The sequence below is a fragment of the Rutidosis leptorrhynchoides genome, chromosome 9, assembly GCF_046630445.1.
Source record: "Rutidosis leptorrhynchoides isolate AG116_Rl617_1_P2 chromosome 9, CSIRO_AGI_Rlap_v1, whole genome shotgun sequence".
Taxonomy (NCBI): domain Eukaryota; kingdom Viridiplantae; phylum Streptophyta; class Magnoliopsida; order Asterales; family Asteraceae; genus Rutidosis; species Rutidosis leptorrhynchoides.
This window is the reverse complement of record NC_092341.1, coordinates 18,314,310-18,327,161: the sequence shown is the minus strand read 5'-3', so window position 1 is coordinate 18,327,161 and position 12,852 is coordinate 18,314,310. Positions and strand designations below refer to the sequence as shown.

The following is a 12,852-nucleotide window of genomic DNA, read 5'->3' as shown; positions in this document are numbered from 1 at the left end:
AACTTAATGGAAAAAAGGTAAACAGGCCCATCCTTCTGTCTATACATTTCTGTTTTAACTTCCGATTTAATTCCATACATCCCATTTCTCTGTCTCTTTTTCCTTCTTCTTCTAAATTAAAACCCAGAACTATTTATAACCCTCAAAATTATCATCTTAATTATTTCATCTCATCATCTCCGTCATTAAATCATACGTCATTATCAACTTATCATCTCGGCTTCATCATCATTTATCATAATCGCTCATCTTCATCATAATACTTCATCCTACATTTCATCACCTTACACGATTACGTGTATCATCATGATAATCTTAACCATACTGTAAATCATCATCATTAATCCTTCATCATTGTCGTCTTTATAATAGAAAGAGAAACAGAAAAAATGAGAGTAGCAGCGAACTGCAACAGTGTCGAAGTATGAATAGTAAATGTGGCAGTTTGAGTTAGTGATTTATTTTCGTTTGATGTTTGACATAAACGGAAGCCTATAGCATCAGATACAATAATATGACGTGGGTATTGGACTGAAAAACAGGAAGAATAGGTGATGGTTCGTTTAAAAAAAATGAAATTGTAGTTATCTTATTTGAGCATATCTGTTCCGGCACTGTGATGTGGTGGTGGTAACAAGTGGACATGGTTTATAATCAAAATAGAAAGAAGAACTCATAGCAGTAGTTAAAACAGAAGAAACGGAAAAGAAAAAAAAATGAATTGGTGGCGATGGAAGTTGCTCGTGGTGGATGGTGGTGGGTTGTAATGGTTTCACGAGAGAGAGAGAGAGATGTAGAGAGATAGAAACGTGTTGTTTGATGGTGGCCGGTGGAGGATGAGTTAGTGGCGGGGGTGAAGGTGGTAGACGGCCGAAGCAAGATGGTGGCGATGTGGTTGTGGTGAAGCTCAAAAATGGTGTTAAGATGGAAGGTTGTGAACTCTAAAATATAAGTATCCAGTTTGTGAGTTGAGTACATATATAATTGTATAATATTAATAATAATTAATACTAATATTTAATAATAATAATTACTTTAATATCAATCATCAACTTTAATCTCAATCAGTGCACGAGAAACAGAATTTTCAAATAGTATGGCAGCCTACATTTTGATTGTTTCTGACGACAGTTTTTACGAACCGTGTATCGGGCGAAATTAGTGGCGGATAAAAGTGTTCAGAAAAATCTCATATTTTTAAATTAACTATATTTATTTATTTTAGTCATTATGGTATAAAATTTAATCATTAACTATTAAATAAAAATTACATTAATTATTCATTCCCAATCCCAAGTAAAATATAAAAAGTTTTAAAATTTAATAAATAGCTCGTAAATACATTTTTACTAAGCCTATAATTTATAAAACTCATTTTCGGATCACCGTTTATTTTAAAATTACATAAGTTCCTTTTTAACTCGTTTACTATCTATCGAATGACAATTGAGCGTCACCGTCGTTTATTAAATAACTTCGAAATCGCAAAATATATATTCTATATATATATATACTCTTTAAATAATAATTATTATATATTATTATTATTTTTCAACATTGATTATAACAATTACAATATATAATATTTTTTTTATAGTATACTTATATATATATATATATATATATATATATATATATATATATATATATATATATATATATATATATATATATATATATATATATATATATATATATATATATATAATTATATGCATATCTATATATTATATATTAAATTAATAATATTAAATATACTGATATTATTTTATATATTTATTTCCAACAATTAAATCATGTATTATTTCAAATAATATTTCAAATAAAATTATATATATGTATTTACAAATTAGTTGTTCGTGAATCGTTCGGAAGTAGTCAAAGGTCAAATGATATTATGAATATAGTTTACAAACTTTGTTACTCAACATTACAGACTTTGCTCATCGTGTCGAAATCAAATACGAATTAAGTTTAAATTTGGTCGAAAATTTTCGGGTCGTCACAGGTGCCAACCACGATACTTAAGCAAAACTGAGGTACCAACTACGCGAAAAAAAAAGTTTAGTTGTTATGATGCAAATGTGAACAAAGCACAGGTACCAACAGCGTAATTTTTTCTTTTTACTTTTTACCCATTATTCTCTTATTTTATTAAATTTTTCATAATGCATCCCTTTGACATTTTTTTTTTGCTAATTCAGTCCTCTCACTCTCATTCTATTATTTTTAAATTCTTTTTTCAATATAACTTTTCTTATAATTTGTACATGACTTCATTTTTTTTATTTACCACTTTTTTAATATATATATTTTTTAAATCTTTAACTTTACTTCCTTTTTTTCTTTACGATATTCTTTTCTACTCTCACACTTTACTACTCCAATAACAATAATATTCAGATTATGTTGAATTTTACTATTTTAGTTATTTATTTGAAACATACTCTCTCTTTGATTTTTTTATAGTTATTAATATTTAAGTACTTAATTTGAAAAATAGGTTGTTTACAACGAAAAGCTGGCTAATTATTTTAAATAAGGAGTTTGTCGCCGCAACGGGCGCGTACAAAAAACTTGTTACATTCAATAAAACTTGAGAAAAAATTACTCCGTATATGAATTGATAGATAAATAACTTCATATTTTCATACAAGCCAATAATTTCAGTATAATCCTATTCCAAAACAGACTACATAACAAGAGCCATAACCACGTGTCTGACCAATACCAAAAGATGAACCAAATTCACACAAAACAAGATGATATAAGTGCATAATAATACTATCGCCGGCTGATACTAATCAGTAATCAAATTTGGTCCAAATGATATTCACCTCGGCCGCGGAGGAGCCTAGCTGGAGTTTTAACAGCTTTTTAGCATCCATTAACTTTTCATGACTACTAAAAATCGTGCAATCATTGGGATGTATAACAATCTCCTTTAGCAAGGGTGAACACGCAAGTAAATTCTTTATCAAATATATCGCATTCTCTGAACCTCTAAAATAGTAGAATTTCATAAACCGTAGCTGCAATTGCGCCGTTGAGATGCGATTAAACACTGAAGCACAAAGTGCAGGTTGCGAGACGGAGTCAATGTATGCACCCTGCACAATTTTAAAAGCATTTAGATGCCCACCTATGAGATTTAATAATAATAATTATAATTATATTATTATCATGATGTATATGTATATTAAATATTAATTAATTAACATACTATGATCTCAAGTGTCTCCAGTTCTGGTGAACCCCAAATCATATCAATGACAAATGATAACATAGTATCACTGCCAAAATCTATAGGGTTTATTCCTAGAGTCTTGAGGCGGCTAAGAGAGGTGCGAACCCAGTTTTCGGTACCTGAATCTCGTATGAACTATAAGAATAGTGGTACATAAAAAGCCAAGTCAATTAGCAATAGTTCATAAAATCATTTGTTACAATATAATGTGAAGATAATTTAAAATATCCAACTTAAGCATACCTTGCAGTTACAAATATCCAAATAAAGCGTTTGAAGTTTTGAGAGATGGCCCAAAACGTGAAAGACTAATGAACTTGTGAGCTCTGTAGTGTCAAGCATACACAATGGGAAGAAAAAACATTTGAGATTTTTAAGTTTGGCTATCTCAACCGATTTTAATTTTTGAATAGAATCATAATCAAACGAGTGAACATCCAAAAACTCAAATAATGGACATTGAGAGATAAATTCTCCAAAACTTCCATTGACAAATGCTACGTCATAAAAGCTCACGTACAAAAGATACGGGAAACCACAAAAACTGGGTGTGGGGTTAAGAGAACAGTTCGAAAGATTCAAGTGTTCCAAATTCACACAAGAGAAAAAATTGGAAGACAATGTAATAGGTTCTATCCGCCTATTAATGAGGATAAACTCTTTGATTCCCTTTCTGGACAGTAACATCACCCAATGATCAATCTCTGTAACATCCAAAACCGTGCCACGTGGTATATAGAGTTTAAACTTTGTAATGGAACCTTTAAGGTGAAGAAGAATTCTACTTATATTCACTTCGTCACACCAATTTTCACCTTTTAGTTCTAGCAAATTCTTAGTAAAGTTACTGTCAAATACGACATGGCTGAGCAAAGTCCACTTGAACCTCCAATTTCTTGACAAAATAGAAGTCATGACCGCATATTGAATTGGCAAACGATCCAGAATATGACTTATCACATCCTCCGGCATTCGGCTAATAATATCTTCACATGCTGATTTGGATTCATTATGTTTCCCGGGAGCTGGTTCCATAATTCTACAATAAATACAGAATAGGCTATAAACATAAATCGATGGAATGATAAATTAATATAGACTGATGTGACGACGCATTTAAAAGTAAGAAGGATTGGTTCAAATTGCAAAATTGATGTAATTTTGCACTTAGATGGTCAATGTTTTTGACCAATGCATCAGAATCTAAGATATAATGATACATCAGTACATTTTAATAGATGTAATCATCCTTAAGCTTGTTTCATTTAAAAGCCCCTTTCCCAATTAAAACCTAATAAATGTCTCAAACCCTAGTTTCATAACCTAACAGAGTATCATCAGTTCCAAATCAAGTAAAAAAATTTGAATCAAAATAAAAAAAATTCAGTGAAAAATTAGTAATCTAGGCGTAAAAATCTCAGTAGTTTCGTAGCCTACTTGTTACGTAAAAGCAAGACATCGCAAGATTAAATTGCTTCTTATTATCATTGTAATTGTAAAATTGTAAATAAATAAAAAGTAGAATGCTAAAATTTAGAAGAAACCCTAACCTTGATCTTAGGGTGAGTGACTTCAAGCAGTTGATGGATGATTACTTCCCAACATGAAAAAGAAATGAAAGATTTAGCAAGAGCTTTGTGAATTTGAGGTATCCAGCTTATATAGTGTGTAGAGATTTATATCAAGGGCATGTTCGCTGTCCAGCTTATATTTCATCCTTCCTATGTTTATATTGTGAATGTGAATGTGAATTTTATTTTTGAGTTAATTACACCGATGGTCCCTGTGATCTTGGTCAAATTACGTCGCTAGTTCCTAACTCTTAAAAATTATATGTTTCGTCCCTGTGGTTCTAAGTCCGAACGGCGGTGGTCCCTGTGGTCTTGATTAAACTACGTCGCTAGTCCCTAACTCTTAAAAATTATATGTTGCGTCCCTGTCGTTTTAAGTCCAAACGGCGATGGTGCATGTGGTCTTGCTCTAATTTTTTAAATCGTGCATGCTTATTTGCGTTATATATCATTTAGTTTTCTAAATTTTTCTTTCGGTTTGAATCTAGATATATGTGCTAGTGTGTGATAAATAGTGTTGGAAACTTAAAAACAACAATTTTTAGTCTACAATTTTTTTTACCTAGTAATTTCACACATTAAGGATCTATATTGAGAATCTACTGTTTTTTAGTGGTTATACAATTCTTTTGTATATTTATTAGTTATATTACAGTCGTTTTGTTTTTATTATCTTATGATGAAACAAAGCATGAGTGGATCAAGTAAGAGTGGGCATATGGGCTAGTTGAATAATGGTGGAAGCTCTTCGATTGGTTTGAATATTTCCGATGGTAAAGGGAGTTATTTGATATTTAATGTAGGAGATACTTTATATATTACAGAGCTCCATTCAGAAGAAGAAAAGGTAATCTTTATTCCTTTAAGATTGGAATGCTACTTTGATGGGTGATGATTTACTAAAAAATAGTTTGTTTTTCAGGATCCAATAAAATCAGTTAGTTTTGGTAACTCAAACCCTTTCTGTCATGCATTTGATTAGAAAGCCAAAGATTGACATGACCTTCTGATTGGCTTGAACTCGGGAGATGGTAACGTTTTTTTTTTTCAACTTATTAGTTGCAATTGGATTTCATATAGTTGCATATATTAGAAGCATAAATAAAGCTTCTACACTTATTTTGCACTTTTCTTTTGTAGTATACTTGATATCCTTGAGACTAGCGACATAATTTAACCAAGACCACAAGGACTACCGCCGTTTGGACTTAAAACTACAGGGACGAAGCATATAATTTTCAAGAGTTAGGGATTAGCGACGTAATTTAACCAAGACCACAGGGACCACCGCCGTTTAGACTTAAAACCACAGGGACGAAGCATATAATTTTTGAGAGTTAGGGACTAGCGACGTAATTTAATCAAGACCACCGGGACCATCAGCGTAATTAACTCTTTATTTTTTTAAATGTTTTTACTACTATAGATAATAAAAATAATAAATTAGCCTATTTGTATAAACTTACTTTATACATATATATATGACAAAAAATAGATAAAAAATAAGAAGTAAAATTAAAAAGTTAATAAAAAATATATATGACAATCACTTTTTCTAAAATCGTTTGTTTTTTATTTAAGAAGATTTAATATGGGACATAGAGAGTACTAGTTTATAAGCTGCAAATTCACGGGGCTATAAGAATAAAATTTATGTTATACATGATGGATACAAAATGTGTATACTATAAAAGACATTCAATGAACAACTTTCTTTGAGAAATATTTAATTGAATATGTCGAATATGAAATCATTAATAGTTTTAAGTGATTACTTGTAATATTGCCTCGGTAAAAAAATATCGATGATAACTGAAAATTGAATGTAATACTAATATTTATATAAGCAAAAAAATGTCATAATGATTGTAACATTGAAAAAAGGAATAGTTAACGATAAACATATCTTCTTTGACCTAACGTGATATCAATTATGTTGAGGACGAGCTTTCCAATTTTGCGAGTTTATTGAAGTATTTACTGATTGAAACCAACAATTGCGCTGTCTTGTAATTAATACGTTATCAAACATGTCGAAATACACACTTTATCCGCCTGCAAAAAAGAATAAGATAAAGTTAGATGATTATTTATTATACAATGATTGGTAATCATTTGAACGTTATTTATTTCTTTAATAACATATAAGTATTGCAGTAAATAAACATGAGTTTACATCTGACATACTTGATTCATAAGGAAATTCATAAAGCTAAAATTCACGAAAGCCAATGTCATTTGAGTAATCTAATTTGGCAAAGCTGAAGAATCTCCGTTATCAATGAATCATTCACCTTGAAATGTAGCAGCTAAATTCGCTTATAATTTGTCAAGCTTATTCAATATGAAGAATCTCCGTTATCAATGAATCATTCACCTTGAAATGTAGCAGCTAAATTCGCTTATAATTTGTCAAGCTTATTCAATATATCGGTTTATTCTTTTAATATAGAAGTCAATAAAGAATGAAACTTCTTAAAAAAATAAAAAGATTTTAAATGTAGTTGAACAAAGTATTTGTTCACCCACATTTAATATATATTTTTGTCTTTTTAAATTGAATTTGAACTATTAGTATATTAATTTATTTTTAATATACTATACTCATCAGTTGCCATCTATGTATGAATCTTCTATAAATCCACATTAAAAGACAAACTAAATTATTTATTGAGTTAAAATTAAAAATAAGTCATATACTTTCACTTTTATTTCATTGTAGGATATATTCCCTCCTAAAATACTAATGTATGTCATGAACTTTAAAATCGCATGTTAATGTAAACAAACAAAAGCTTTTTAACCGGAACAAAAATATGTGCTCACGTGTCATTGGATGTGTTGTTGACAATGTATTTTTTTGAGATATATAACCTATAGTGAAGTGAAATTACAATAAATGTATATAGCATATTTTTAGATTTAACATTTAATTAATTAACCGAAAGTAGAAGTATAGATGTGAAATGTACTTTAAAAATTGACAAATGTGAAAATGATGATGTGTAGTTCTTAAAGTCGTCTTTACTAGCGTAAAATGAAGAAGGATGTTAGAGAAGTTGTTCTCATTATATCATGATCGGAATGTCCATATATTATGTCCGACATCATTGGTCTAACATCACACACATCGTAATTGTTTCCACTGTAAAATGAAATGCTTATTAACCTATCAATGAATCCTAATTATTTATCTACTCGTATTAATTTATTTTTTCTAAAATACAGTGTTTTGTAACCTATCAAAATGTGTGAAAAAACATTAGCCTCGTGATTCAAAATTCATGGTCCACACGACATAACAGCCAACTTCATTTTTATCATAAATTTTTTTGGTTGCGTTCTAAAAAAAAAAATAAGACACGTATAATATAAGACCACTCACATCGGAGGCGCGGTTGGGCCGCCGTAGCCCCCGCCTTTGAAGGATTCCGATGCTACAAAGCGTGGTAGGGGCGCGGTTGTCTTGGCCGTGGTTCAATATGTCGTGTATCGACATTTTGGACGACGAAGTGGGGCCCGAATTTAAGTAAAAAAAACATTTAATTTCATGTTTTCTAGCCGTTTGAAACATCAACGGATACTTTTTTTTTTCTTTTTTTTTTTAACTTACAAACACTTCTATATATACACACATACAAACACTTCAAACCATACTACACCCACAACAATTTAAACACTTCAAACACTAAAACATTATCCTCATCAAAATGTCTTCATCAAAAAAAACTTCCAAACAAAAATAAAAACAAACCACGGAACAACATCATCGGGTGTCATGAAATATCGAAGCCAGCTCACCAAAAAAGTACTTAGCGGAGTACAAGTCCGACGATGAAGAGTAAATTATGTATTGTTTTTTAATTATGTCTTTTTAATTTTTAGCTTTTAATTTGTATTGTTTTTTATTTTTAATTGTACCTTTTTTAATGTAATGTGTGTTTTTTTTAATGATAATTTCTATTTTATTAAATTTGTTAAAACAAATAATAGTAATAAAATAATACTACATCCGTCCCACTACAAGTGTCCACTTACTTTTTGCACACAGTTTTAGGAAATCCCACTAACTCCATTCTCAACCAATCAGAAATCTTCTCTCTCCGGAATAACCTCTTCTCATTGGTTGAAAAACAAAGTGGACACTTGAAATGGGACATCCCAAAATGGAAATGTGGACACTTGTGGTGGGACGGAGGGAGTAATAAATAAGAATAATAAAATAATTAATATTGTAAGTGGGATCAATGTGATGAGTGAGATGAATGTTAGTGAATGTGGTTGGGAATGTGATTAAAAGAAGCTGCTGAGGTAACGCTAATGTACAATATTGTAGTTTTATGACAAGTGTCATGGATAAGAGTGTTCTAGATAACCAACAAAATAGCTTAGGTGCTAACTAATCTGTATCCACATCCGAAAACACTCGACACCACCACCCTACTTTTACTAATCTTCTCACTTTCTTTCTTTTTAATCCAAAATTAAAATTAAAAATAATTAAATTAAAAGAGTTAAATATAAGCAACTGAAATATATACTTCAAATATAATCATCACTTTCTTCTTTCTATTACTTCAATCACATGAACTCTTGAACAAAAACACGTCATTTTAACTTATTCTTGTTTTCTAATTTTATTTTGAAAACAAATATAGATAACAAATAAAGAAAACAGATTACATATTAGGAATTCCGTGAAGAGTGTAAGTAACATAAAAAAGAATTAAAATTTGTTTCTGATATGGGTATCTTTTTTTTTTAATTCAAAGAAAACAAGCATCCCATTATTATTGAGTTTGTGGCCTATCTGCACCTGAGTGGATATCCTATAAATCCATCTAAAATTCGCTAAAAAGGGTGGGATCTTTCATGATTCCAAAAGGGTGTCCTTGATTTGATTCTTTTTATTCTTTTGTTCATCAAGTTTGAATCTTTATCATATTTACCAAGAAAAAAGAAAGAAAATTCATTAGAAAACATGGATTTCTGGCCAGAGTTTCTTGCAAGCAGTTGGGGTAAAGAATTTGCGGCCGGAGGATTTGGTGGCATAGCCGGAATCATGGCCGGATATCCACTTGATAGTGTTCGAGTCCGGCAACAAAGCTCACAAAGCGGTTCGGCTTTTAGTATACTAAAGAGTGTTGCTACTAAAGAAGGACCACTTGCTCTTTATAGAGGCATGGGTGCACCTCTTGCTTCTGTTACTTTCCAGGTTATCATTCTTGTTTTTGGTTCATATTGTTATAAATTATTGTTTGTTTACAAGTTTTTTATGTATCTCATGTTTAAGGTCTTATTTGGTGTTATTGTAACAAATTTGATATGTATCTCATGTTTAATATTAGTGTGCTAACTCCTTTGTTGCAATGAGTGATAACTGCAAAGTACTAGATGTTCACTTTCAAGATGCACTTTTGAAGCTAACTTTTAACACCCCAACCCCATTTGATCACAAATTGTATGACCCCAGCCAATCAGATCATATATAAATATAAATTTTGTGATATCTATATGAAAAGTGATTGATTAAGAGATCATATAACATAAGTTCACAAATTGTTAGTGCAGAATGCGATGGTTTTTCAAATATACGCAATCTTGTCAAGAGCATTCGATTCATCTTGTTGTTCAAACGAACCACCGTCTTACAAAGGTGTTGCTTTAGGAGGTGTAGGAGCCGGTGCTATACAAAGCTTAATGCTTTCCCCTATTGAACTAATCAAGATTCGACTACAATTACAGACACAACATACAGAAAAAGGTCCCTTAAATGTAGCCAAAAACATACTAAAAATAGAAGGTTGGCGAGGACTCTATAGAGGCTTAACTATCACTGCTTTAAGAGACGCACCTTCACACGGTTTCTATTTTTGGACGTACGAATTCGTGAGAGAAAAACTTCATCCGGGGTGTAGAAAAAGTGGTCAAGAAAGCTTTAACACAATGCTTGTTGCGGGTGGTCTTGCAGGTGTCGCGAGTTGGGTTTGTTGTTACCCTTTAGACGTTGTTAAAACAAGACTTCAAGCGCAAACACCTAATTCTACAATAAAGTATAATGGGATTGTTGATTGTTTATGTAAAAGTGTGAAAAATGATGGATATGGTGTGTTGTTTAGAGGACTGGGGACCGCGGTTTCTAGAGCTTTTGTGGTTAATGGAGCGATTTTTACAGCGTATGAAACTGCGTTACGTGTGTTTTTCAACAATAATGGTAACCATGAAAAGATTCAAACAGACAGTGCGATATAAACGTAGTAAAAGAAACAAATTATTGGAATCCTAAAGTATGAATCTTGAAAAAGTTCATAAATTTAAATTTTCTTGTGTCAATTCATAGTTGTAGTCCTGTAAAAAGTTCAAGGAAGGTTGCTTCAGTTCAATCATCATTGGAATCATATTTTATACATGAATTTACCATTTCAATGTAACTTTTTGTGGTATGTTCGCAACAGAATTCTGTTATCTAACAGAAAACAGATGATATTTGCATCAATCAATGATTATAAATCTTGAAACTGTTTTCTGTTAATTCATAGTTGAAGTCGTGTAAAGAAGTTAAGAAATCATGGAATCACATTTCAAACAATACAACACATTTCTGTTTGCATTTTCGTTTAATATCACAACAAAACAAATTAAATCAATAAAAACAAGTGCATCTGAAATACACATAAGATTTCAAGAGGCGAAACACCATGAAGAGTGTGAGAGAGAGTGAGTGGAGAGAAAAAGAGAGAGATGAGGTAATCATTAGTGATTTTGAAAAAACAACAAAGAAGCGTGTGAGAGAGAGTGAGTGGAGAGAGAAAGGGAGAGATGAGGGAATTGCAGATAACGGTGGCACGGCAAGACGACGGGATAGGTACAACGGTGGCTTCCAAGATCGATTAGCAAAACTTTTCGGAATCCATTTGACATCGTTTATGTTTTTCAACTTCCCCGAATGTTGGAACGTAACCGACTTATGGAGATGCTTCAAACCAGTCGGTGATATTAGGGACATATATGTCGCCGGTAAAAGGTTAAAAAATGGTAGCAGATTCGCATTCGCTAGATTCGCTAACGTAGACAATGAAGATCAATTACTGACCGCACTTGAGAAAATCAGATTCAAAGAGAATCCAATAAGAATTTTCAAGGCTAAGGAAAGGGATGATTCTGCTACTTTTCGAGACAGACAAACACACAGAAGCCGAAACGAGGAAACACAACAGTTCACAAATGCCTTTAGAGATCATCGCAATTTTAGAGAGGTGGTTAAGAATCCAGAAAATGACTTGAGGTTTAAACTAAACAAACTTCATGAAGGAAAAGAAGATCTTAGAGACAAACTTAACTCGTCGAAGATAGAAAAGAATGATAGATCAAACAAGGTTGGGGGTATCGTCACCGAAAGCAGAACCCTAAACCTAAAAGGCATTGAACCTAAAGTAGATCTACTGGGAAGGACTATGTTATGCGAGTTAAAGAGTCTTGAGTTGCTGTATCAGTTTGTTGATCTATGCAAAGCAGAGGGTATGCTAGAAGTATCTATAAAATACTTGGGGGGTTTGAGCATCATGGTTATATGTGGTTCGTCAAGCGAAGCTACATCTATCTTCAATAATAAATACCACGCTATACATAAGTGGTGTGAGTCAGTCCGTATGCTAGATAAGTTACATCGTTTCCCAGGAAGACTAGTGTGGTTAGACATCAAAGGTGTTCCGATTACAAGATGGTATGAAGACACCTTCAGAACCATTGCATGTTGGTGGGGTAGAATATTATAGATGGAGAATTGTTGCATTGAGGAGGGTAACCAAGATCTCACATCTGGAAAGGTGCTTATTCTCACTCGAAACAACACTAATTTAATTAGTGGAGAGGTTAATTTGATCGATGATAGTGAGATGATATATGTAAGTGTCAAAGAGGATACTAGCAGAGCCATAACACTGAATTTTGTTCAAGAAGAAATTCAAGAAGAGAACATGTCGACTAGGTCGAATCATGATGATGATGCAGAGGATGATAGTGAGTTCATTAACG

The 12,852-nt window shown here is 31.8% G+C and overlaps 2 protein-coding genes across 2 annotated transcripts; one reads left to right on the top strand and one right to left on the bottom strand.

The window, feature by feature from the left end:
- Window positions 1-2,636: 2,636 nt before the first annotated feature.
- Window positions 2,637-4,936, bottom strand: LOC139867578 (F-box/FBD/LRR-repeat protein At1g13570-like). The gene is made up of 4 exons (XM_071855944.1): window positions 4,798-4,936; window positions 3,491-4,286; window positions 3,224-3,382; window positions 2,637-3,110 (listed from the first exon to the last, which is right to left on the bottom strand). The coding sequence occupies exons 2-4, from the start codon at window positions 4,280-4,282 to the stop codon at window positions 2,805-2,807; spliced, it is 1,257 nt and encodes a 418-aa protein (XP_071712045.1). The 5' UTR covers window positions 4,283-4,286; window positions 4,798-4,936; the 3' UTR covers window positions 2,637-2,804.
- A 4,547-nt stretch (window positions 4,937-9,483) lies between these two features.
- On the top strand, window positions 9,484-11,161 carry LOC139867279 (mitochondrial arginine transporter BAC2-like). The gene is made up of 2 exons (XM_071855621.1): window positions 9,484-10,033; window positions 10,390-11,161. Exons 1-2 carry the CDS (start codon window positions 9,800-9,802, stop codon window positions 11,068-11,070), a joined length of 915 nt encoding a protein of 304 aa, XP_071711722.1. The 5' UTR covers window positions 9,484-9,799; the 3' UTR covers window positions 11,071-11,161.
- The last annotated feature ends 1,691 nt before the right edge of the window (window positions 11,162-12,852 follow it).